The 27215-nt window shown below is 40.5% G+C and overlaps 2 protein-coding genes and 7 non-coding genes across 9 annotated transcripts in view; all 9 read left to right on the plus strand.

Annotated features, from left to right (window-relative positions):
* The window catches only part of RpL37a (ribosomal protein L37a), a 211097-nt gene that overhangs the window by 77497 nt on the left and 106385 nt on the right, over positions 1 to 27215 (plus strand). The gene's annotated exons all lie outside the window — the stretch shown is intronic.
* TRNAA-UGC (transfer RNA alanine (anticodon UGC)) lies at positions 9027 to 9098 on the plus strand. The gene has a single exon. It is a non-coding gene; the product is annotated as a tRNA-Ala (tRNA).
* Positions 9479 to 9550, plus strand: TRNAA-CGC (transfer RNA alanine (anticodon CGC)). The gene has a single exon. It is a non-coding gene; the product is annotated as a tRNA-Ala (tRNA).
* On the plus strand, positions 10076 to 10144 carry TRNAW-CCA (transfer RNA tryptophan (anticodon CCA)). Its single transcript has one exon. It is a non-coding gene; the product is annotated as a tRNA-Trp (tRNA).
* On the plus strand, positions 10447 to 10515 carry TRNAW-CCA (transfer RNA tryptophan (anticodon CCA)). Its single transcript has one exon. It is a non-coding gene; the product is annotated as a tRNA-Trp (tRNA).
* TRNAW-CCA (transfer RNA tryptophan (anticodon CCA)) lies at positions 10818 to 10886 on the plus strand. The gene has a single exon. It is a non-coding gene; the product is annotated as a tRNA-Trp (tRNA).
* On the plus strand, positions 11189 to 11257 carry TRNAW-CCA (transfer RNA tryptophan (anticodon CCA)). Its single transcript has one exon. It is a non-coding gene; the product is annotated as a tRNA-Trp (tRNA).
* TRNAW-CCA (transfer RNA tryptophan (anticodon CCA)) lies at positions 12124 to 12192 on the plus strand. Its single transcript has one exon. It is a non-coding gene; the product is annotated as a tRNA-Trp (tRNA).
* LOC108005247 (uncharacterized) lies at positions 12490 to 14140 on the plus strand. The gene is made up of 2 exons (XM_036821192.3): positions 12490 to 12975; positions 13718 to 14140. The coding sequence occupies exons 1-2, from the start codon at positions 12689 to 12691 to the stop codon at positions 14052 to 14054; spliced, it is 624 nt and encodes a 207-aa protein (XP_036677087.2). The 5' UTR covers positions 12490 to 12688; the 3' UTR covers positions 14055 to 14140.

The raw sequence follows: 27215 nt of genomic DNA on the forward strand, positions 1-27215 counted from the left end.
ATGGATCGTTAGTCCCCTGCTTTATCAAGTGCCCGTCAATCGATAGGTGAACATCCGCTCTGGGCCGAGATTCGGCTGTGTTCTGCTTGCATCTTCATGTCCATGCCCATCCCGACGCCCATATCCGTATCCCTACCCATATCCAAATCCCCCTGGCCCCCTGACAGCCTGTGGAATTTATCGGGCCCATTAAACGCAGCGCACTCCCTTCGATTCCGTAAGCAATTGGTAAGGGATCCGGGCTGTGAGCAACTGACATGCAATTTATAGCCCCGACTGGTAATTGACAGGCGCTCCTGCCCCTTCCTCGTCCATTCCCAAAGACCTGGTTCTTGTTTCTGCTGTTTATTAATAAATTGTCACTTGCAACGGACTGGCATTATGGTTGATTGCCACTTGGTTAGTGGGAAACTGGAAACTGGCAACGGGAGATGGTGAACGGTAGCTGGTAGCTGGGGAAATGGGCAATGGGCAATGGGAGCCAGATGAACGAACCCGGGGCCAATTAGTTGCCATCATCGTTCATCGTTCATGGGTTGCTCTGTTCTCGCAACCGAATCCCCACATCTCCCGTTGCCTAATCCCTGTTAAGCTTCATCGAAATTGTATCATTATCATATCGAGAGCTGCCATTTTTGGCTTACACAATGGCTGAGCCATCTTCCATCCTCCATCTCCGACATGCAGTATACAATATACAATATCCAGCCAGAGCTCCTCTTGTCTGCCGTATGCTCCTCGATACCTGAGGGAAATCTCCATCGCCCAACGTCTCAATTCAATCTGTATAATGCTCGCTGGTCTCCCACCTCCTCCTCCTCCCTCTCTGTCTCTATCTCTATCTCTAGGTTTTTCCAGCTTTTCCAGCTTCGATTTGGCGTTAACAAGTTTTCTATCCACATTTCTTGCGGACCAAGGACTCCGGACTCCGGAGTACGGAGTTTGGAACCGGACAGGAGGAGCAGCTTAAGCTGCTTATTATCCCGCGGGGGTCAGGGGTTTGGGGGTCGGAGGTCGTGGGCGGTACACACACACTCGGTTATCTACGGGCATCCTTGGCCGCCAGGACTAATTGGATTTCTCAGAACAATGGCCAACTATCGGGCATTTTATCCAGCCCGAAAAATTCAATTGTCGGGCTGATTAATCTATGGAAAAATGGCAGCGAAAACATTATCGGAGTGAAAGAAAAAGTGGCCAAGGATGGGCCAAGGAAAGGAGTTTAACACTTTCGTTGTGATTATGATTAAAATGTGAATTTCATTTGGGTTTATAACAACTACAAAGGGCTGAGTTCTCATTAATCAGCAGAAATTTGTGCTCTTTTTTGAATATGTTTTAAAGTATTCTTATCTTTCCATAAACAAACTAAAACTCTTAAGTTAATTTAATTTGACTTTTTGATACTACGTTTTTTAACAAAAAAGCCTCCAATTTATAAGTATACATTTTTTGGTTTTTTAGGTAAGTAACGTTACCTTGTTAAGATGCATACATGCTGGTAACTTAGGGAAAGCAAGAAATTAAAAATTTTACTTTTTATTTAATAGTTTTTTCCGAAAGTTAAGTAAAATCAATTAATTTACCTAGGGCTTTCAAGCGATTTAGTTGTATCACAGTGCTCATAGGAGAAGGCCAATCGAAGCTCCACAAATGCACTTAATCTAGCGAATGATTACACCCCTTGATAAGTGCCTAGGCGATGGAATTACAGATCGCACATCGACGGAAGGGCCTTCCATCAACTGTTTGCCTAAGTCCTGGCGCATTTCAAAGTCGGCGAAGACGGCCCTTGAACAATGCAAGATTATTGCTGGGAATGGTGTTATCCTTTGGCCAGGAGGGGAATGGAGGTGGAAATGGGAGTGGCAGTGTCTGGAGGACTCCCACTGCGACTCCGCCTCATCACTTACGGTTAATTGTGATGGCAACGGGCGCAAAAAGCGCACATAATTCATGCCACTCGGACAGCGGAGCAGTTACAGCGGCCAATGCTAACAAGCACATTAATAATATCTTAACGCAGACGTTCAAGTGGCGCCGCAGACCATTGGCAGCTCTATGAGTGTGTAGTTGTGGGGTACAGTGGGTCCTCCTATGGGTGAAGTTTGAGATCCATATTTTCTTAGATACATTTTGCTTTGCCTTGGAATATAAAGTTTGTTGTATCGATGGATTGACTTCCTCAGGTTCCTCTTCTTGCGAAATATTTTTACCCTAACCTATTATAATAACATTGATATAATAGGGAACACCTAAGTTTTTATAATCCCAATAGCAGCAGGTTTTGAACTACAGCTCAACCTCTATAACGAACTATAACCGATCTAGTTGAAGCTGTAAAATCTATTCCAAATATTAAACGATAATATTATGTCTAGAACTGGAATCGAAAATATTACTTTTGTTTTTCTTTTTTAACACCAAAATCGATCACTTATAAAAGTGGGAAGTCCCAATGATATATAACACTTGGTTAATATTTTAATTCACTTCATGACTTTTTTATTTTGAATTGATTTTGCTAGAAATAATCACCACCTTTTAGTTTAAAGAATATTTTTCTAGAATATTTTGGAGTATATAATATATATACCGTGTAGTACCTACAACATTTTCCTTCGACCTATAAACTTAGTTTAAATTTGTGAGCTTTAGTTTGTAACCTAATAATTTCAATGATGAAGTAAGCCCTTAGCCCCTGAATTCATGAAATACTGTATTGAACTAGGTAAGCACCAAATAGCAAAGCTCTACTGTAGTTAAGCGAAGGGGTGCAGGGCGTGGTGGCAAATGGTCGGGGCCACCGGACGTGGTCGAGCACAAAATGCAGTTAATTAATCATTCCGGGCCAAAGTAGTTTGGTCCTTGATTTATTTTCGGCCATAAGCAAGCAGCGAGCTCTGGTAAAAGTTAAAGTTTTTTATCTGCCCCGTTTCAGGCGGATGGAGAAGAGGCCTTGGCCAAGTTATTAAAAAGCGTCAACAGTCAGGCACAAAAGGGGTTGGTGGCTGGGTTGAAAAACCGCAGCGACAGGAAGTCACTCGAAAGGGGCGGGGCAGGAGGCGGGGCTTGGCGGGAAAGAGAGGGGAATATGCAGCTATGAGTCGATTAATTAAACCACAAGCGTTTAAGCGGCAAACCGCAGCGGTGGGTGGCGGTTGGGTGGGTGGTTGCCAAGTCGAGTTTACTTTAATTTGACTTTCACTCGTACACCCCACATACACACACTCACACACAGGCTGAAAGAGAGACAGAGAGAGAGAGAGAAGGAGTTCACCCGCATCCGGTGCTGCTGGCTCTTCTTCGTCTACTTCCGGTCCCAACGCGGCAAAGGCAATCAAATTTCGTATTAATTATGTGCTTAACCAAACACCTCACACACACACTGAAAAGCACACCCACACACACACACACACACACACACACACACACGCAGGGGAGAACAACATCATCAACAGCAAACAATTATGCGAAAAGAGCGAAGAAAGCTGAAGAAATTGGGATGAAACACTCTAGGAAAACCCAGCTTAAGTATAAAACTTCCTAGTAGTCATTTATTAGATCACTTATATATTTTATAAATTTTAAATAAAGGGGTGAGTTCTATTAAACCTTCAAGGAGTGACGACAGCTTGTATTTAATAGGATTATTTGAAAACCTGCAATGCTATTAAATTAGGTATATATTTTAAAGCATTTTATATTCACATACACTTTTTAAGCTCCCCTTATTAAGTCTTAATTTTAAATTTATTCAGCAATTATTCAAATATTTTCATAACTGTTATCTAGGTGTGAATGCACATAAATTATAGATATACCAAAATGTATTATACTAAATTGAGCTTTAAGTTCTCGTTTCTGAAAAATCAGAACGATGCTAAAATTAAAAGAACTATGGACTTTATAAATATGTGATATCTCCTTTCATAAAATAAGTTTTTTAATATGATATCATTTATTTTCTTTAGCCGGCTTGAAAACACCCAAGTTGTCAGCACTTGGTTTCGGCTGCAAAATTGTAAACTGGCAGCCTGGGGATACGTTGACGCCGACGTCGGTGGCTGGCGTTGGCACAAAGATTATACCAAACCGGCCATGTGCAGCTGGAGCTGGAGCTGGAGCGGCAGAGGGTCAGGTCAGGGACAGGCGACAAGGCAATAATTCTTTGGTTTTCACATTTTGCCCGGCGCCCGTTGTCGAAAATCTTTTTGCGGCTTATGTTACACCAGGACAGCCCAACAAACCCGAAAAACCCACCAACCAACCAGTCAAACCGACCATCAGCCCGCCCATCCGCCCACACACAACCCATCCAGATGGTAGGGAAGTGGGCGTGTCCGCTGGGACGGGCGACACATGTTACGGGTCAGTGGCGCCGCTGCCGGCGGCTTACACTTTTCGGTTTAGATTTTATTCATTTGCATATGCATGCTTATGATGAGATTTATTTATTTGATTCTCGCCCCTTTTCTTCTCGCTTTTTTGTGGGCTTTTCCTGGTTATGAGCAGGTTAAGTTGCTTGTGTGGAATTTAAGCGAGGTGGTCAGGTGGTCGCGGATTAAAAAATCCCTTTACTTATATAATTAATTAGATACTTGTTTTAGTTAATGATACAAAAGAATATCTACAAAGTTGATAAGGAACGTCCGAGTTTTAACATAAAGTTGATGAACTGTTTTTGGTTAATAAAAGGTAAAACAAAAAGCCATTAATCATCGTTATTTAAGTTTAATTAATATTAACCCACATGTTCATCGGAATTAATCAAACAATTCCTCAGCGTATCATTCAAAGGTTGATGTGATTAACAATCAATCATTTAAAATAATAATTTATTACTGCCATTATTATTATTTGGCATTGCTCAACATTTTTTGGAAGAGATATGAATAAAGATAAATTTTCCATGGTGAATTAATAATCTTGCTTTCTTATTTTACCATTGCACACACACATATATAAGCAATTTACCATTATACTGCAACTAAACAAGGGTTAAGTTTATAATTAAGAATGCAGTCCTCTATATCCTTAATTTCCATTCCAGCTAATTCTGTACTAACTACATTTTAATTTTATTTACCTCATCTCGATAAACCCGAAATTCAGCCATTAATCGCAGAAGTAGCTTTGGTACAGTCACGCGCTACGTGCAACCGGGTGGCAACGCCGCACGTCAACTGGCGCAACGGAAGCGGAAATGGAAACCTAACCTCAACCTTTGCCTCACCTCGCATGCAACACACGCGCGATTAGCAGCAATTTGTACAGCAATTAAGCTCAAGTGCAATAAAAGTTATTTGCGCCGAAGTGCAGCGGGGGGGAATGAATGGTGTTGCGGCAGGAACAACAGCGATGACAACCGTAAGTCGGGCAACGGCAGGAGCCAAAAGTTATGCACTTTTTTAAGTGAATATGATTGCATTCTAATGTCAGGCCATAAATTAGCGACTCGGACTCCGGCGTGGCATGACCTCAGCTCAGCACGCGACCCATGCCGCTGACAGCCCTGCGATCCCTGCTCGAAACCACCCTCAAGTACATCCACCGCCCCACGTCCTTCTACCGCAGCACCTCGTCGACCCCACTGCGCGTTACGTGACAGGAGTATGTGAAACTTTTCAACTTGAACGAAAATTTATATGCTGAAAAATATAGCGAGCGAAGCCAGCGCACACCGACCAACAGAAGCCGCAGAAAAAAAACAAGAGGAATGACGAAAACCATAAAAGAGTTTGCCACACATAAAATACCCAGCACTGCGATTTCTTTATTTTTTTACGATCTGTCATAAAACCGTAGAATGGCTTCATTTGATTTTGAAATAGATGCAATATTGCTGCACAAAACTATCAAAAAGACAGCAGCAAATGGCAATTGTACCGAACTGCACTAGAATTGAAGGAGATGTGCGTACTTCAATTTACTTCTTGGGGCTCTATAAAGTTTGATCGCAAAATTATATTGATATAGATCTATTTATATAGCTCCTCCTAGAATAAAAACAAAATTGTTATGAACTTGTGCAAGCAAATAAGTGAACATCTCAAATGTTCTATTTAGATCCTGAGATCAAACATATGAGTTTACCTATTTAAGAAATATTAAAATAATATATTATCCCAAAAGTAATGATTAATGATCGTAGGTGCTATAGATCCCACTTGAGTTGTTTTCGACTTGAAATTAGTTATATAGTTCATCTCAACCTCTTTCAAAGAATGAAATGAGATAACATCCCGAAAGTTATGATTGTTGGTGCTATATGTCCCAAGATCACACGAGTTGGTGTCGATTGGAAATTTGTTTTATCATATATTTTATGCAAATCTGTTTCAAAGATGGAAACAAGATAGCATCCCAAAAGTTGTGATTGTTGGTGCTATATGTCCCAAGATCACATGAGTTGGTGTCGACTGGAAATTAGTTTTGTCATATATTTTATGCCAACATGTTTTAAAGATTAAAACATGATAGCATCCCAAAAGTTCTGATTGTTGGTGTTGTAGATCCCAAGGTCACATGAGTTGGTTTCGACTGGAAATTGCCCTTGGCCAAATATGCCCCTGCATTCCATGAGGTATCGAATAAAAAAGAAAGGGGCAAAAATGTGCGAAAAATTCGCAGAGCATGACTGGGCTGAAAAGTGGGCGGGGTAAATCGGTATGGGAGGAGGGGGGGAGGCTTATACCGCGAATGCGAGTGAGTGTGATGAAGTAAGAGGTTCGCAAGTGGGGAGGCGACATTTTGTGCGGTTTCGCGTGCCACTGGAAAGTTGAACGTGCTCGGCTAATGCTGATGCTGATGCTCCGGCTATAGCTTCTCCTCCAGCCACTGGGTCTGGTTCTTTTTCTGGTCCTCCAGCACATCTGGCACTGCCAAGGCCAGGGGGCTGTCGGCTGTGGGCGTGGCACATCCACTCGCATGCCGCCGCTGAAGATGAAAAACTGCTGCGGATTACGTGGTGGTAAAAACTTTTTGACGCTTGATTTTCATACTGATTGTAATCCCTGTGTACGAGCATTCTGCAGCCTGATCATGGTCCGAACTAAATATGTCGGTGGGCGTGGCAATTAAACGTCCGCCTGAAAGTTGGCCGAAAAACTGGATGGGAATATAATGCCAGCGAGTTGATATGTATGGCCCTGGGGACCCCGGGGAACATTGGTTTCGGGGCCTCTGGGGCACACGCACTCTGGACTTTTGAAAACCGAAAGCTGCCACTGGGACCAAATGAACTTTCCAGCTCATTGCCACAGTGTTGCCAACTACGGATTACGCCATACACAAAAAAATGCATCCAAGTCAGGGATTATAAATATCTGAAAGTGCCACGGATTATTTTAAGTAGCTCAGATTTTTTTGGACATGGGATTAATGGTGTATTTTTTGGCTAGGATTCTTTTTCCATCATTGTATGTTTATAAGTGTAAAAAATGGTTGGTACACAGATAAGCGTATACAAATTACTTAAATACATATATTTACGAAAAAAATCACATTTACATGTTATAAAACGAACAATTTAAGAATTTTTTTAATTTTCTATGAAGAAAATGATTTTAAACTCATTGTAAAACGCTATAAACAATAATTTAATTTACGTTACTTAGCACAAACAAATTTTAAAAATACTTTATTGGTCAAATTGACTCCAATTATCTATTATACAAGTATTGGTAATTTATATTTAACTATTTTTATAAATACAAAAAGATATTCCTTAAAATTGGGCGATTAAGAACGCCAGGTCTGAAAATGATTATTTAACTAAAATGGGGTGATTATATGAACTTGTTGTTTGTTTTTATAAATAGGGGAGGTCCAAGTACTGATATATTTCTGTATAATCTGAGAATATCCAAAAAACAGCCAAATTGGAAGTCCTATTCCCCGAAAACAATGCGGATGTTCCGCTGGAAATTCCGCAGCGGTTAACGAAGGGCCTTGGGTGCTGCGTTCAGTTTCTGCCCACGGCGCTGATTTTGCCGAATATAGTAGACATTTCCATTCGGACATGGCATTTCACCCCCGGGCTGGGGATATGCGTATTTAACATTTTTGATGTGGGCCCTTGGCCGCCGAAAAAGGGCAGGCGAAACTAATTTATTTCCATTAGTCGGCGACGTGGGCCACGTGAAATATTTCCGCTAATTGGCATTTGGCAGGCCACACACAGCAAAGATCCCGGGGTCCTGGAATCCCTGGATCCCCTGGATCCCCTGGATCTCCTGGATCCCCTGGACCCTGCCCCCCACGAGGCATTCTGTAATTAATCATTTTCTGATTTGGCATCGGGAACTGCACGGCGGCTACGGCATTTTTCCGGCCATTTGGCGTCACCGACTTCGCATTTTACGCGCCGTTAAAGTTTAATCGAAAAAGTATTTTTGTGGCCAATGAAAATTCCAATAACGAAATGCCAGCCACAACAAACTTCTTGACTTTTTTATGCCCCGCAGCCAGAGAAGTTTTTGCGACCCCACCTGCACCTGTAGTCAGGTGGCCTTTTGCTTTTACTTTGGCTTTTGGCTTGATTAGTTTGGGTGGATGAGTCCGGTGGCGACTCCCGGATCCGGACATTGATGCAGTCGGACGGAGATGGAGATGGAGATGGATCCGGAGAAACGCCTGCATTTGACGGACATCTCGTGGCCCATCGTCAAATTGTCTGGCTGAACTTTCGCAATGTGTTGCGATGTGGCCATTCGCAGGAAACAGGAAAACTTTTCCCTCTAATGCGCAATTAGGCAAAAATTCTGGCGGAACTGTGGATGGGCGTTGGGTGGCGGTATTTTGTGGATCATCACCTGAACGACAGGTCCTTTGCAGGACCCTCGGTCAAAGTGCTTTAAAATTGACAGCTGCAGAGATGAGATGGGATCAAATGAGCATTGGCACTTTAATTCTCCAGTGTTGGAAGTCTCCTTAAGTGCGAATTTAAGGTTGGAAAATGATTATATTACCCGGTCCTTCTGCTTTCCTAGCATTTCCTAGATTATTAAACTAACTTAATTCAAGGGGACGTAGCTCAGTGGTAGAGCGCTCGCTTTGCATGTGAGAGGCCCCGGGTTCAATCCCCGGCGTCTCCATAGCCTTTAATAGGTTATTTGGTTTTTTATTTTATTGTTTTTAAGAGCTGGCTTCGTCTGCGAGAGGTGGTGTTTGCCTTCAGTTTTCGAAAAACCAAATACCTTTTTATATTTTTTTTTTTATAAATGTATCTAGATTAAGCTCTTCAATTTGATCGAAACCATAGTTGCAATTGGAAGTTATGTTTTTCAACTCGTAGGGACTGACATCACACATTGCAATCGCGTTTTCGTTGAACCCAAGTCTGGGAGACCGCTGGGCACGATAACTCCCTGAAATGGTTTAAAAGGCGTTTCCTTTTAGTCTGATATTTTTATATTATATATATTCCTAGTATTTCCTAGATTATTGAACTGAAAAGTAATTGATTTACCTATAAAGGGACGTAGCTCAGTGGTAGAGCGCTCGCTTCGCATGTGAGACGTCCCGGGTTCAATTCCCGGTGTTTCCATAGTCTGTAAGACATTTTTTTAGCTTCTTCTTATATTATTTTTGAGAGATCGCTTCGTCTGCGAGAGGTTTGAAGATCTGTTGTTGCCTGTGTTGGAAAGCTCGTTAATTTCGTATTCGTAAAATTTTGAACTAAATTATACTGAAACTGTCCATTTTTAAATATGCTTTCGAGTATCATTGCTCGGCGGCTTCCTGCTCAGGTGTTATGCTAAGTAAAATAATGTAATGCCATAACGAGTGGTCTTTAAAATTTTTAATTTTACGAGATAAGATCCTTAAAAGTTAGTATTTAGGTTTGGTTAGGTTAGTATATTACATCAAATAATGAATTTATGATTTTAAGGAATATAAATAAAACAATATAGTAAAAAATGATATTTTACAGATCAAATAATCAAAAAGGTACTATTTCAAAGAACTGCGCGAAATCCGAAATCGAAGTATAGAAGAGTCCTTATTTCCTTATATAAATATTCAAGGATTAATCAAAAACAAACTTATTAATGAAAGTATTTCGGGTGGCGGCGTAGCTCAGTGGCAGAGCGCTCGCTTCCATAGCGAGAGGTCCCGGGTTCAATCCCCGGTGTAACCACCTCTTTTATTTGGTTTTTGTAACAAAAACAGTCGCTCTGCAGTTTGCGCATCTCTGTTTCACTCCCTTTGGCTGAGTTTTAAACTTACTTTTGAAATATATAAATGTATTTATGACTTTAAGGGAAAAAAACAATATACATAGTTAAAAATGCTATTTTATAGATCAAATAATCGAAAAGGTACTATTTCAAAGAACATCGCTATATACGCAATCGAAGTATAGAAGAGTCCTTATTTCCTTATATAAATATTCAAGGATCAATCAAAAACAAACTTATTAATGAAAGTATTTCGGGTGGCGCCGTAGCTCAGTGGCAGAGCGCTCGCTTCCATAGCGAGAGGTCCCGGGTTCAATCCCCGGTGTAACCACCTCTTTTATTTGGTTTTTGTAACAAAAACAGTCGCTCTGCAGTTTGCGCATCTCTGTTGCACTCCCTTTGGCTGAGTTTTAAACTTACTTTTGAAATATATAAATGTATTTATGACTTTAAGGGAAAAAAACAATATACATAGTTAAAAATGCTAACTTATAGATCAAATAATCGAAAAGGTACTATTTCAAAGAACATCGCTATATACGCAATCGAAGTATAGAAGAGTCCTTATTTCCTTATATAAATATTCAATGATTAATCAAAAACAAACTTATTAATGAAAGTATTTCGGGTGGCGGCGTAGCTCAGTGGCAGAGCGCTCGCTTCCATAGCGAGAGGTCCCGGGTTCAATCCCCGGTGTAACCACCTCTTTTATTTGGTTTTTGTAACAAAAACAGTCGCTCTGCAGTTTGCGCACCTCTGTTGCACTCCCTTTGGCTGAGTTTTAAACTTACTTTTGAAATATATAAATGTATTTATGACTTTAAGGGAAAAAAACAATATACATAGTTAAAAATGCTATTTTATAGATCAAATAATCGAAAAGGTACTATTTCAAAGAACATCGCTATATACGCAATCGAAGTATAGAAGAGTCCTTATTTCCTTATATAAATATTCAAGGATCAATCAAAAACAAACTTATTAATGAAAGTATTTCGGGTGGCGCCGTAGCTCAGTGGCAGAGCGCTCGCTTCCATAGCGAGAGGTCCCGGGTTCAATCCCCGGTGTAACCACCTCTTTTATTTGGTTTTTGTAACAAAAACAGTCGCTCTGCAGTTTGCGCATCTCTGTTGCACTCCCTTTGGCTGAGTTTTAAACTTACTTTTGAAATATATAAATGTATTTATGACTTTAAGGGAAAAAAACAATATACATAGTTAAAAATGCTAACTTATAGATCAGTGGTCGGCACACACATACCATCACAAGTTTGCCTTGCATTAGTGTGAGTGTAACAAACACGAAGTTTGCGCGCGGCGTGCTGAAGCGAGACGTTTCTCTGCTTTGCACTGAGATCCTCTGCCGCAGCAACAAAAAAGCGAGCCGAAGTTGAGAAAAAAATTACCCGAAGACCCATGCCGAAGTCACACGAACATGTACGTTATACGTGAGCGAGCAGAGGATGGGCAGAACACTTCCCTATGCTCACTAGATAGGCCGCTGCCGACCACTGGTATATAGCGATGTTCTTTGAAATAGTACCTTTTCGATTATTTGATCTATAACAGTGGTCGGCAGCGGCCTATCTAGTGAGCATAGGGAAGTGTTCTGCCCATCCTCTGCTCGCTCACGTATAACGTACATGTTCGTGTGACTTCGGCATGGGTCTTCGGGTAATTTTTTTCTCAACTTCGGCTCGCTTTTTTGTTGCTGCGGCAGAGGATCTCAGTGCAAAGCAGAGAAACGTCTCGCTTCAGCACGCCGCGCGCAAACTTCGTGTTTGTTACACTCACACTAATGCAAGGCAAACTTGTGATGGTATGTGTGTGCCGACCACTGCTATATACGCAATCGAAGTATAGAAGAGTCCTTATTTCCTTATATAAATATTCAAGGATCAATCAAAAACAAACTTATTAATGAAAGTATTTCGGGTGGCGGCGTAGCTCAGTGGCAGAGCGCTCGCTTCCATAGCGAGAGGTCCCGGGTTCAATCCCCGGTGTAACCACCTTTTTTATTTGGTTTTTGTAACAAAAACAGTCGCTCTGCAGTTTGCGCATCTTTTTGCACTCCCTTTGGCTGAGTATTTAACTTACTTTTGAAATAGCTAAAATGTTTTGCTTGTTTTTCAATTTTAATTGTTTCTAACCAGTTTTATGAAAATTAGAAAGTATGTATTCTCTGCAAAACTTTTTTATTTTAATAATTTGTTTAGAAAAATAGTTTAAAAATTCCAACCCAAACTGTTTGCAATAAAATTGTTCATTAAAATGTTGCTTTACATTTACACAGCAGAACAAAGTCACAAATTTGAACAAAACAAACGGAGAACAATTTCACTTGCCCAGTTAGTTTAGCAACTTCAAATCCCTAGCCATGAAAATTGTATCTGTTTGACAAAGTAAAAAACACCATAACAGCACAGTTCACAGGTTTAACCCAGTCGCAGCCACAAAATACACACGGAGCAAATCTAGCTGGGATAATCCGAGCACACACTCAGAATGGGCGCCCAGTTGGCCGGCGAGACGCGTGCCGAGGGGGGCGGGGCCAAGGACGAGGGCGGGGCAGGACCTGTACCCATACCACCACCCCACAAGGAGCAGGACTACGCGGCTAAGCAGGCAGATAAGTCGGAAAAGCCGGACAAGGAGGAGCAGGAGCCTCCGAGGCAGCAGAACCACGACCAGGAGCACCCAAATCCGCAACTCGTATCCATGGAATCACAATCACCCAAGCTAATGGGGCACCGATCGAGATCGGCTAACATCACCCCTGACATCCAGCGAATGTGAGTATCCCAAATGTTCAGGAACCTATAATAATCAATGGGAAAATATCAAACAAATGGTGGGAAGTATTTGGGCTTTTGGGTCTTTAGTACTGCACTACACTTTAAAAAATGAAAAGGGGATTGAATACAACACTATGAATTCGTTTTTTATGCAACTTTGAAAACTTGTATTCATTATTGTTACATTATCTGAACTTATTTAGAAAAATATATTAAGATATATTTAATATTTTTAATTAAGTATCTTTAAGAAGATTACTTATAAAACAAATAAGTATTAACATTTGTGCAAATAGATATCGAGTAAAATACTGGAAACTAAAAACCGGAACAGACCTATTCATATATTTTTCCTAATAGGACTTAAAATAATTTAAATGGATCTAAAATTCATTAACTTTAAATGAGGATAGACCACAACAACCTTTTTGAGACGTCTCTTTCTAAAAATATAATTATAATGTATATTATATTTGTAATTTATAGCCCTGTTAACAGCGAAAATGCATTAAAGATACTTACAATTTAAATTTGCACTAAAGACCACTTAACCTTTTCAGAAGCGAGTCTTTAAAATGTATATAATTTCTGGAGTTTAAGGGTGCTCTGCCAGCAGCGAAAATATAATAGCTCATTAATAAATAAACGTAATTGGAGTTTGCACTACGATGCACTATTTAATTTCACCCCGAGTGGGCGATATTAAATTCACTTACCCCCCCCTTTTGTGTGTTTCCAGGCCAACGGAGGCCATCTACGCGGAGTTCGAGCGGCTGGTGCAGCGGGTGGAGGGTTCCCTGAAGGAGGTGGTGGAACCCCCCTGCGCCGACGTGGCCGCCCGTCTCCAGAGCTGCCTACAGGCGCACCGCCAGCGGTCCTGCAACTGCTTTCCGGCCATGGAACAGTACCGCAACTGTGTGCTACGTGCCACCCAGAACCGTGTGGATGATCTGGCGGATCGGGAGCCACCAATGATCCCAATAGTGCCGCCCCAGCCGATGCCACGCCCCGCTGTCCCACCGCCCAACCAGCGGTCCAATCGCCGTTGGTGGAAGTTCTGGACCTGGTTCCGCTAGCCCGAGATCTGCACTTTTCGATCCCCAATCGTTGTCCCTTCCACCTTAAGGAATTTCCAACCCAAGCACAATAAAGAAAAAGGGCTTTATTAATTAAGGACGTAGACTTGAATCCATTTTACTGGTTGTTTTCTGGGGTGCAGCAGGTGCAGCCACAAGGATGACTGTTGCCAGTGAATTTTGCCACAGTGGCTGCTCTGAAATTCGATAGGGCACCTATTAGTCCGGGCCCTGGGAAAATTGCAAATTTTCATTTTTGCCAGAGCGTTGGGATAAGTATCTTAGCAGAGTAACTTAAATCCAAGGGGGTGGGTTGATTTTGGGGGAAAGTATCCACAAAGAATATTCTGCGGGGGCTTTTTAAGCTGAAAGATACCTTAATTTCAAAGATACTTGTGCATTTTGTGGAGTTTAAGCTATGAGTTACAATTACACATTTTATCTATAATCCAGCTATAATCTCTATAAAGCTGTTTTTAAGTAGACAAGTTTCTTTAAATATTTATTGATTGGATATTATTTTTTTTAGAGTGCAATAATATATTTTTATTCAGTTTAATAACCATTTTGAGCAGAAATAAAATATATCTATACTACTTTTACCAGCCATCATATACCTACTGAATTTACAACTTATTTACCAATCAAGTTGCCTTAAAATAGCAAATACAACTCGATTAAAATGCAAAATGAGCCCCTGGCTTATCAGAAATATGACAACAAATTCGATTTGATTGTAAATTGCAGCCTCGTGCGGCGTAAACAATAAAAATGGTAATCGGTTTTACCCCTTTTGGAAGTTGCAAATTTAAATTGAATTGCAATTTAAACCCAAACCATAAAGTCAGTTTCGCATTTCGAAAATGCAACATGCACCGCAAACTGCACTCGTGTAATTCTATGCTTTCAATTTGTGCCAAGTCAGTGACTGCTTTATGTCCATCATAGCCGGCTGTCACTGTGGCGGACAGCTGAGAGGTGGTTCGTTTATGAAATGCAGATGCCCGGCTCCAGTTGCACATTAGCCCCGGGGTCTGGAGTCCCTACTACTTTCCTCCTCCTCCTGTACTTTCTCCTCAAGCTGCCTCTGTGTATCTGTCCATTCATTCATTTAAATGTCTATATCATGTGGCCAAAAGGGGGTAGAGAGTAGGTGGTCCGAGGTCCGGAGGCAGCCGAGAATGCAGAATTGCAATTTGCAATAAAAGTAAATCTGCTATGGCGCCGAGCTCTGGTTCCAGCTGGCTGGCTGGCTCCTTACATTGTTATAGCCCCACAACCCAAACCCCATATACCTATACCTATTCCAAAAACCATCTGCCGCCATATGTGGCCATCTCTGTGTGCGGTTTCGGGTTGAAAGCCTTTCGGGCAAGGTAAGCAAACATTAGAATTTATTAAATCCAACTCATGCAGAGCAGCCCCGCCCACTTCTTCTGGCCTGGCTCGAGCGCAGAAAAAAAAGGGGAGAAAAATTATAGCATATAAAACTCACCTTGCCACGGCTTCAGCAGCACATTCAACTTTTGGGCCAGGCCAAAAGCACACATACACCCCGGACTCAGATATAGCGGACACCAGATTCGCCTGTATTATCTTCACACACACACCCCCACATCCTCGTACATATTTGCCCTTACATAATCCAACTTTGCTTTTAGCATTTGGCAAAACAAACAAAACGCCGGTCGCCCAAAAAAGGAGTTCGCCTCCATCTGCACTGACCAAAAGCTGGCTGCTGTGGTATTCCCCGATTATAATGGTATATATATTTTAATTGCTTCTTTATATCCATTGAGAAACCCCCTCATAACTCAAATGGTTTAAAACATTCATGTATTGGAAATATTAAAAATAAATATTATTACTCCCAAGCTATCAACCCCAATAAATAAAATTTTTATATTACCAGGAACATCCATTTATTTAAAAAATTTCATATGTATAAAGTTGCATTTTTTACTGTGTAATGTAAAGGGTTTAAAGGAAAATTCTACAAAAATACTTGCAAGAAATATCGCAAATTGCATTCTTTTTTGGTCCCCTTTAAAAATCAATAAGGAATTAAAACATCTAACAACTTGACAAGCTCCCAAAAGTAACTGACTAGTTCAGTATTCTAATTGCATATAAAACAAACTATTAATGATTTGCAAATCCTGCAGTTGCAAACAAAAGTTCAGATATCAAAAAGTGCAACAAAACAAATATATACATGTTCTCATGTTGGTATTACACTAAGTAGTTTGTGAAAAGGCTTAACAAACATTTTTATTACACGCGTTTAGGCACTAAACGATTGTCTAAAAACAGAAAAAAACCAAAGATTAGAGAAAAATCCTGTATTTTTTACGAAATTGTGCGATTATTTGTTTAAGCAGGAACCAAAGTAAAATGCAAAAGAAATGAAAAACTGTCGTATTTGAGTTATTCGTAGGATTTGCCGGGTAAGTTGTTACTTCCCCAGGAAGCAGGCGATTTATTATCGCAACTTAATCTCACAAAAACACGTCAAACCGGAAAATCCTGCAGCTCGGTGGCCAGCCCCGCCCCCTTTCGCCGTACGCCCATAAAAAGTGCGAGGGGGGTTGGGTTTGGGGGGGTGTAGGTGTAGCATACATTTGGTCGCTCGCCGTTGGCTTCATAAAAAACCAACTACATGGAGTGCGCATAGCAACAAAAACATGCAGGCAAATCACAGTGTACAGCACACTTCACCCCCCTAACCCCCTTTTTTTTGGAACCCCCTTTGAAAGCCACACCACTGGCAATTTCCATTTGGTTGCCCTTATGCGGCAGTCTACACAGAAAAAAATATATCATGGGAACAGCATCTAAAAAATATATTTATTTTACATGAATTTGCCATTTCTGACTTAATCAATTTTTATTTTTATTTAATGCCACCCTTTTTATTGTCATTTATCTAATTATTAATAACAATTTTGATCCAAAATATAACATATTTTTTAATACATTTTTTTTTATATAAGTATTATAAAATAATTAAGATATATTTATATAATATTCAAATCATTTTTACACTTGTGATCTTAAAAAATTCTTGAGAACACTATGTAGATATACGATTTTTAAAAAAATATAATCTAATGTCCTCCATTCTATTGTCAATTATATATTTATTAATATAGGTGTATCTTAATCCAATTTTAAAATAAGTAAGTATTATCTAATAATGAAGAAAGTATTTTATTATAATTTAATTCTCATAACTCATAATCAAATCATTTTTAAGCCTCTAAAGAGGTTATGTTTTTAAGTATCTATATTCATTTTTGAGTAATTTATGTAGATGTTAAGATTTTTTTAAACATAGAAAAGCATCTTAAGAGGTCCTTCAAGTCACTTAGCTCTCTGCATACAAAATTTCGTGCTGTGCAATTCGTTTAGCCGTGTGTTTTCCGTTTGGCTTTTTTTGGTAACAGTTTTGCCCACTGCTTTTTTCTATTTTCCTCGTTGTGCCATAAAGATTATTATGAAAGTATTTTGCTAAGCTTTCTGAGTTGAGATGAGATGTGTCGGGTTGGTTTTGGGCTGGGCTGGCTGGGTTTTTGGGGAGTTGGGGGGTTGGTAGGGATAGGGTTTAGGGATAGGGATAGGGATTGTGGCGCCATCTCTGTTGCGCGCGCTATCTGGCGGAGCATCCGTCTCTGTCATGCCATTTGGCTGGCACTCTCGAGGCCTTAAGTGTGCATGCATTATGCCATGTGCAGGACGAGGACCCGGCCAGGACCCCCTCCCGAGTACCCCCTTCGAGTATAATATGCATGCATGGATAATTTATCGGTACACTGGCAGCACAGCTTTAAATGTGATTTAAGCCCCGGCCACGCCGATTGCCATGTCCCCTGCCATGTCCCTGTCCAATCCATTGGCGTTTTAGTTGTGCCGACCAACTGACAGCAGCTCAAATGCAATTAAATGGCCCGACCGCAAATCTCAACTGCACTTTGCACCGAAAAACAGGCAACTGTCAATGGTCATTGGTCAATGGTGGGCTTTGATTCTGAAATGATTCCATTGGGAGTGGGAGGGGGGCTTTGCATGTTTCAAAAGATTCCAAAATGTGCCTGGCCATATTAAATTAATTTAATAATAGATTTGGCCAAACCGTAGCATTTTTGTTAAATAAGGTTAATAAAATAAAGGTATTTTGTTAAATAAGGTTAACAAAATAAAGGAATGCCTTCTAGAATGTGTGAAAAAATAATGCATCCCTGAGGCTGTCCTCAAATTGCAAATATGTTCATAACCAATCATCACAAAAACTTTGGACAAACAGGTGATGAAATTGTAGTTTTTCAAGTTGCTGAAACTTTCAATGCAAAATATATTTGTTTAAGGAAAACAATGATATGCGAACCCTGTGGTAAAGGTGAAATATAATGACAAAAAAATGAAAAAACATTGCTGAGCCCGCGGGCCATGAATCATATGGCGATAAAACCTGGAAAAACCATGAAACCCTCATCAGGAACGTAAAACCCCCCACTCGACCCCAATTTCAGCGGCCTTAATCCGCTGTCAGGGGAACGAGGATTTCCGTGTAGCAGAGTGTAACAGCCTGGCTTGTTGCCCACGCCCATAACCATGCCCATGCCCCAGACCTTACGGCATTTTTGATATGCTTGTAGTTTCGGTGTTTTTAAGGGGATATGGGATATGGAAATGGGTCGGATGAAGCCGTCTTGGCGGGCATATGGAAATCGGATAGAGCAGACCCGGCCAAAGTTGTTTGTTTTTATGTTGTCTTCAGCCGCGTTGCATAAGTGCATTTGTCTGTTATCCCGACGAGCTTTTGTTTCGACCCCCCCCTCCTGTAGTTTTCCTCCTGCAGTTTTCCCAACCATACCCCCTTTTCCATTTTCTCACACTAGTCCAGGCACTTGTTTTCAACGGAATCAATTTAGCGTAAGAAGTTTCAGCTCCGAGCTTGAAGTTGTTGTCATGTGCAGGCCAGAATGGCGATGAGGTTGGTGGCCCGGGGGGGGGCGGAGGTCAGGGGTTACGGGCGGGTCAGGAGGGGTGCCCAGGAGGGGCCAAAAGTGTGGTGTGTGTGCGGTGCAATTATGCCAACGACAGCTGCCTGGCAGCCTCGTCGTCGCTCTATTAATCAAAAGTTATACAAAAAGCCAGCGAACTTCGCCACACGACTTGCCCCGCTTTTCCCCCCGGTTTGCCAGGCATTCGCCCCCGACTTTCCCGGCTTTTCCTGGCTTTTCCTGAGCACCATCGCCCTATTCCCAGCTCGATTTTCCCAGCTCTTGCTCCTGGCGCCGGCTTCACTTCCTCATCCTGTTCTTCTTGTTGTTTGCAATTTAACTTTGCTGTGAGCGAAGGCTCTTCATGAGTTGGCCCGAGCTTATGTGCGCAAACACATAGATGCACTCGAAAAAAAAATGGTTGTATTCCATTTAAATCCAAATATCATGAAGGATCTAAATTTATCTGTATTTTTACTCCCCCAATCGATATAAATTAATTTTTTTATAGTGAATCTTGCAGTGGAATGTATATAGAATGTATTTTTATTTCTAAAATGTATCTCTATTGGCATTCCATTTATTTATAAAAAAGGTTCTGTTTTTAAAAGTCTCATTAGACTTCTGATGTTTTTCACAAAGGGTTTCTTTAAAATTACAATTTTTGTTCACAAACTTTATTTCTTTTTCCCAATAAAATATGATATAATAAAAAATCGTATCAACCTTATCAACTGAAAATTCACTGATAATAGACCCGAAGGTTGGCTAATATTTTAGGCTTAATTCTGCTATATTGATTTAATGTTATAAATATTTTTGTAAACCCTTAATCCACATCTGGAAACTTTTTCAAGTGCTGAATATCAGTGTGTCTGTGTGGCTTTGTGAGTAAAAACAAGATATAATATTTTATGAAAGCTTTGGCAACCACTGCCCTCTCAACCCCCGCAGCTGCCTGGCAATGGACTGGGACTCATTGGCCATAAATAAATAAGGCAGCCAAACACAATCAAAAACCAATGAAGCAGACCAGCAGCCACAAATGACAGAAGGAGCTGCGAGTCGAGTCGAGTTCCTGAAGCCCAGTACCAGGACCGAGCAGCCCATCATCGTCGTCGTGTCAGCTTTTTGTCCTTGTCCTTGGGCTGCCAGCTCGAGTAGTTGGCCATGATTTAATGCCCTAATCTTTTCCATTCTTTTTTTTTTATTCCCCCTTGCTTTGCCAAAAATTGTTTCATTTTTCCCCAGATCTGTTATAAATTTCTTATGTAGTCTTGGGTCACTTAGCCATGTTATATAGTAGGAAAGATCAATGATCTGCGCATATAACTACACACTATTGCGAGTCCACCTAAACGTCCCCACTCAGTTTGAGTGACATTTTGTTAAAGTATTTTCGAGATATTTTTTTTCCAGCTGCAAGGAGGCGTTAACCTTAATGTTCTTCTATTTCCTGCAGAAAGCATAGTCCATACTAAGATATGTAGAAAATAAATTTTAGTAAATAGTATTTAATCAGGCCATTTTGAAAGAAATGGTATATTAGCTGTTGAAGACCTCCTTTGAACTCCGACTTACAATCTCGTCGAGTTCATCAACCTCTGTTCCAAGAACTGAAAAGCCAAGACGTGGTAGCTACTTTTATTGTAACTGAAGTTGAAGAATATGTTTTCTTATTAAAAACTCGTCAAACTTTGTGGCAGTATGATTTGTAATGCTTTAAATCATTTTAAATGTTCATAAAATTGTTTTAAAATATATTTATTTCAATTAACCCTTTGCTAACTTGCTTAAAAATATTTTTTTTTCCTTACTGTATACTTTTTATATTTTCAGAACCCACTCATAGGCTTAATACAATTTTTGAAATATTTTCTCGCCAGGTCAAGCAGCAGTAAATTGGTTCCTGGGTGATAATCTCAGAGATTGTCATGTCCTGGTGAATTGCAGGATGTGCAGCCTTGATGTCCTTCTGCTTTTCGATGGTCATCATGGTCTATGTTCTTTGCGTGAAATCGTCCTTCATGCGGATGATCAGCGATGGCGTGACGATGCCAAAGTTGCTTTTGTGATCCCAAATGTTCCTTGTGAAACTAGTATTGCCTCGCCCACTTATCCTGCATGTTTCAATTTTTCATTCCCGGCGGAAAGGTCTAAGGACTACTCGCGACTGTATTATTCTCGTTTCAACAAAGTTTCCAGCTTAATTCAATTTGCTGCAGCATTCTAACTCGATTTCGCGCGTTTATCGTTAGGCGACAACTTTTTAATTGCCAGGCGGCGAAAAAGGACACACACGCGCTCTATGTGTTCCATTTTGGTGGCGAGTGTAAAAGTGTTGAAGGCGGAAAGAGGGTCCAAAATTGGGAAAAGTTGTGGAATACAAATATTTAAACCTTTTACGATAGTTTGAGATCCCTAATTATTTTGCGGTATTATGTGATTAATTTTTAACAATGTTTCTTATATAAAGGAACTTTGTTGATTTTTAAAACCAAATTGGGAAAATAGTTTTAAAAAGGTAGGAGGTTTTGAAGTTGTTTCTAGTGGTACCTAAAAGTATGCAATCAAAATATGACTGTAACTTTCGGATACAAAATTTATTATAGCACAGTTTTATACACCTCCATATGTGATTCTAAGATTCTATTGAATTTTGTCTGTCTTCTTATATAGAGAACGAGAGCTAAATCAAAGATAAATTCCAACCACTTGAGTTCTTAACACGTTTCTAATTTCCAAAGCCAAATTAGGTTTAAGCTGATTATTTTCACAAGTTAAACTGCCGAAATCCCGGTCATCTGAAAAGCTCACTTTGACGAGGGATCTGCTTTAATTTTGGCGCTTCGTGATGTGCTTTTCATTTGCCCTAAACGCTTGCGCCATTTGACTTAATGAAGCTTAAAGACAATAAAACGCTTAAGCACACAACTTAGCCACGCCCCCTGCCGCCCCCTCACACACACACACACACACAGTGACAAAACATTGTGTCAACGTCAAACGTCTTTTTCTTGCAACTTTCTGCGCTCGCGTCATAATTTCTATGAATTTTATACACTTTGATAAGCATTCCATTGGCATGCGAGGCACGTTCGTGTTGCCACCCCCCTGGAAAAGCCCCTAAACACCCCCCTCCTACCCCTACCCCCGAAGCATTACCCCCTCCCACCAGCTGTTTGTTTTGCGAACTTTTGTCGCCATCCATGTAAATCAGGCCAAGCGACAATTAAACGCGCCAAGCACGACAATACTTAGAGCTAATGGCCACGGACCTGAACCTCGGACAATCAAAAAAAAATGGGCAAGGGGGCGGACTCTTAAGGGGGAGGGGGCGGTGACCACACGAAAAGAAATTCGATCTGAATCCAGATAAAATTTGCCGAAAAACGATATAAGTTGTAACTCACTTAATATTATACTAATATTTTAATTTATATTGTTCAACTTTTCTATTTAGAATTATAAACTTTTTTTATATTAATATGATTTAATAGAATATGTATCTAAATTTTATAAAGTATTTATTATTATTTACATTATTTATGTATTATTTAGTGACACAGAAAAATCAAGGGTCTTGAAATCAGCCATGAAGGTGTCTAAAAGTATGCAACAGTATATTTTGCATTATGAAATCTGCATATTTTAAGACAGTAACATAAGTAATTTACATTTTATTATTATTACTAATTAAGTATTTATTATTATTTACATTATTTATTTATTATTTATTGACACAAAAATATCAATTGTCTTGAAATCACCTTTTAAGGTGTCTAAAAGTATGCAACAGTATATTTTGCATTAGGAAATCTGCATATTTAAAGACAGTAACTAAGTAATTTATATTGTTTTATTTTAAAAGATATGTTATATATTTTCGCATTGCCTGCCTTTTGTTCTTTTTAGGAATATACACAAATAGTTTTTTTAAATTAGAATAAAACTTCTTTCACCATTCCATGATCGTGTCACAGTAATTTTTCTCGCAGTGCAGGCCAAGCCTTTGGCACTTCCGCTCCCATTTCCGCTCGCTGGCCGAAAAGTGTAAACAATTAAATTTTAATTAGAATTCGCATCGCTTGACATGCGACATGGAAATGGACGAAGGCAGGAAAATGTCAGTTGCCAGTTGTCCGGAAAAAGGGGGTCGGGGTTGAGGGGGTCTTTGGCAATGCCTACGCCACCCGGTGAAAGTGTCCCCAGCCACCCAACTCGTCCACCCACTTAACCCCTTCACCCAAACCGCACTTCCGATCTGCGCCACCGACACACAGACATTTCATTTCCGTTCTCGTCTGCTTGTTAATTTATTGGGCACCTCCAGACCCTCGGTCCCCCCCTCCCCCACCCCCTCCAAAAGGACCTACAAGTACCCAGTACTGGAATATCCCCCATCCTACGATATTCGACCTCCTGCTGCTGCGGCTGAGGTGCTCGAAAAGAGCTTGTAAATTAAACGGCTGACAGTTAATAGAAAACCGAAAGCCTCTCATTTGGCACATTTGCGGCCTGTGTCTTATATACGCAGTACGTACTGTATATACAGTCGGCAGTCGGTGCTGCGGTTTGATGGATTGCCGGCTTAGTTTTAGCCAGTTAACTGCCGCACTCGACAATTTATGCCCCCAATTCCGGAAGGTGTCGAGGCCCGTAAAATACGAGGTGGCAAACCGGATGGCGGGTCGATGCCGGGGCATCTCAAATTTTAATGCCCGAATTGTGGCTAATGAAAACGTCTAAAAGTGCTTGGATGATTTGTCGATTTCCTTGGGTGGCCTAACAAGGCCATAAAGATTACGGGTCAGCAACGAGCAAATAATACACGCGGCAAATAAACGTAATACGGGGTCAATAAACGATGTACATTGTTTGTTTGTTGGCCCTCAGCAGTGGGGTGATCCTGATTCAAGTGGTAGGATTAGGGTGGCCCCTAATCTATATATTTCATTTTGGGAAACTATGTTCCACTGACATGTTTTACCATTTATAACTAATATGCTGGATTTACCTTGGGGTTTTCATTTACTTAATTGAGTTACATTTCAAATATTGTATTCATAAATTAAACATTTGTATTTGCCATATGTATAAAAGTCGTCTTATGTGAATTTACGACTGAAAACTAAACTAAATAAATCCCTAGGATATAGGAACACTTAAAGATTTATTTAACGAGTGAAAACTCCTGGAAATTCTAATTTGAGAATTTCAGCTTTATGTGTTTTGTCATTTAATAGTTAAAGTCGTTTTAGTTGATATATTTATTTTTATATTTTTCTTAAGTTTATGTACTGCCTGTCACCTATTTAAGTTCACTTTTTGTTACCTGCTGAGACTTATTGGCAGTTCCATCCCGTTTAACCAGCTTCCCTAATCTCCGTGTTGGCTGCAATTTTAGATCGGATCTGGAGAGTTCCGGTGCTAAACCGAATAAACCCGGTGGACTGCTGTGCTGTCCCAGCTAATTTCGCAGTGCCCGCGGATCCGGAAGACGAAGTGGAAATCGCAGCCACGTCGCAACAGCGGGTTAATCCAAACTGTCGCCGGAGTTGGCAGGCTGACGGGTCCGGAGAATATAAACTGGAGTCCGTAGTCCGTAGTCCGGAGTTGACCCAGTTTACGCCAAAGTTATGGCGCTGAACGGAACTTGCAGCACATTTCCTGCTTTCGTGTGAAGGATGAGCGGATGGGATGGGGGGGACCTAAGGTCCCAAATCCCTAATCCGTAAACCCAAAACCCTCCCCGGGAACCCATCGATGTTTATGGGATGCCACTAAATTTCGATAACAATAAAATATGATTTTTTTGCCTGGTGGGGAAATCAAAGAGCGGGGTGCGCATACATAAAGGGAAAACACGAAAAGAAATTAAGGAACTGGCCGGAACCCGGAAAAAGGACACCAAGTCACTGTGAATCGGGATGGCGTAAAACAAACAACAACAAATATGTCTATATAAAGGAAAAATAAACTCAAGTTCAAAGATGGGTTTTCCGGCCAAACAAATGTCAAATGCCCTACCATAGCCGAAAAAAACAAGGAAAAGAGTTCGATTATGTTAGCTTGAAAGTGAAAAATGCAAACTTTTCCAGGGAACTGGCAGCCTGTTGCCCAAAGCTAATATACCCAGTTCGATCGACGAGGCACAGATCCAACAAAGCGCAGAGTAAATATTACAAAAATGTATTACACAAGGCTTTTTTGGATAGGCGCGGGTGTGGCGGCAAATGGGGAAAAGGAAAAATGGCAGACGTGACAAAAATGCTTAAGTGAAAAGTTACGAGCAAGCGGCGGAAATCGCTTTTCCCCCAGCATCTTCTGTTTCCCTTTTCTTTACTTTATTTTGCTTGTTTTCCAAGAGCACCCCCCTCCCCTCTCCACTCAGTTACCACTCCCCCCGGAAAACTTGTTTCGCTCATTTCGTTTTCCCTTCTCCAGCTTTTTTCGGCAGCGTTACGTTTTTGTTTTGCTCTCGCAGCTGCTTAATATTTTCTTGTTTACGCTTTCCTCGGCAGAAGTGGAACCAGTACACTGAGAGAAATTCCCCTTCAAATGTGATCTATTTTAGCTGGTAAAACCAAAAGCTTGTTATATAGAATATCTATCATAAATATTTTAATTCTTGCATGTCTTACATGTTACCATCACATTGTTTTTTAAAATTTCATATATTCTATATCCACACCTTTCTGTTCCCCCAGTTTTAAAATTAAATAGGTCTGAACCACGCCATATAAAAAACCAGTTTTTGGTTTTTAACTAAGGCATTTAGTATTTTTTGTTTGAATCAAAAGAGCAAAACCAAGGCTTAATACATTTTCCATTAAAAACAAAGTAGTTCACACAAAATATAACAATACAATAATAATGTATATTTGAAATGTCATGAAAGGACAAAAATATTGCTAAGGACTTAAGTCGATCTGAGATATAGAACTTTTTACCATAGAATGACTTCCAAATCTGCGATTATACATTTAAAACGAATAAAAATACTTCCTAGCCAAAAAAAAGCATTTATTTTTTGTTACATGCCATTAGTACAATAATAAATCCGTATAAAATGTATATGTTGTTTACCTAAGGCGTTCTAGAAAAAAATTCCTAAAGTTCTTACCTGCAAGCATTTTAATTTTTTTTTAATTACATATGACAACTAAGGCAATCTTTGTAAGTACCCCTTTTTAAGAAAAATTAATTTTCTTGTAATGTTTAAAATCAGTTGGAGTAGTAAAAAAAGTTTTATAAGTATGATTTAGGCTCCTAAATCACTATATTCTTATTAAAGTACTTGATATTTCGGATACAAGCGGAATAGATTTAAAATGTATTAGTTGGTATCATATGTACTCCCCCAAAAACAATTGTTTTTGAATCTGTTCAGAGTTAAGAACAGCCTGTAATGCTTGATTGCATTATCCTTTAGCAATTTGATATAAATAAGTTTTCTCTTCGTGTGGTTGAAGGGTTTGGTGGTGCGGGAGGCGAGTGGTGCTGCTGGTGGCGCCCCGCTGTTCATCATCCCGGGGGGTGGTGGTGGTGGTGCGGGCGGTGCTTGGGGGGTGGTGGCCTGCTCCTGGCTGCTGTCAAACTTTTCACGCACGCCCGCTGACGGCGAGCGATTTCCCGGGTAGCACGGGTTGAGGACGCGCACTCCAAATCGATTTCCGCTTCATTACGCCACCGCTTATGCGGCGCCCCCGAGCGCCCAACCAGGAGCGGATCGAGGGGGGTAAGGGGGATGGGAATGACGGCCCTGGTAGCACTCCCAATCGTATCAATCATCTTTCAGAAACACTTTGCACACCCACGCACGCCACTCACGCCGCCACATAAGCCCCAAAAGACAGCGAGTAAGATGTGAGTTCCCTCGAAAATATTCGAACTCATATGTCAGAGACAAGACCCGCAAATTGTTTGTTTGCTTTTGCATGCCATTCTGCCATCCATCCACTCGAAAACAAACCCCCAGACCGCCTGTTATTTCAGGCCGCTTTCATGTCATTTTTCAAGTTTACACAAAATATTTCAAGTGTTTGATGTCTTTTGCACCCCAAGCGCATCAATTTCCGCCCGATTCCCCTTGGCCATGCAAAGCACTTCACTCTTGAGATCACCGATTCAGATACAGCTACAGATACATCTACAG

Source organism: Drosophila suzukii, chromosome X (genome assembly GCF_043229965.1).
Source record: "Drosophila suzukii chromosome X, CBGP_Dsuzu_IsoJpt1.0, whole genome shotgun sequence".
NCBI classification, from domain to species: Eukaryota; Metazoa; Arthropoda; class Insecta; order Diptera; family Drosophilidae; genus Drosophila; species Drosophila suzukii.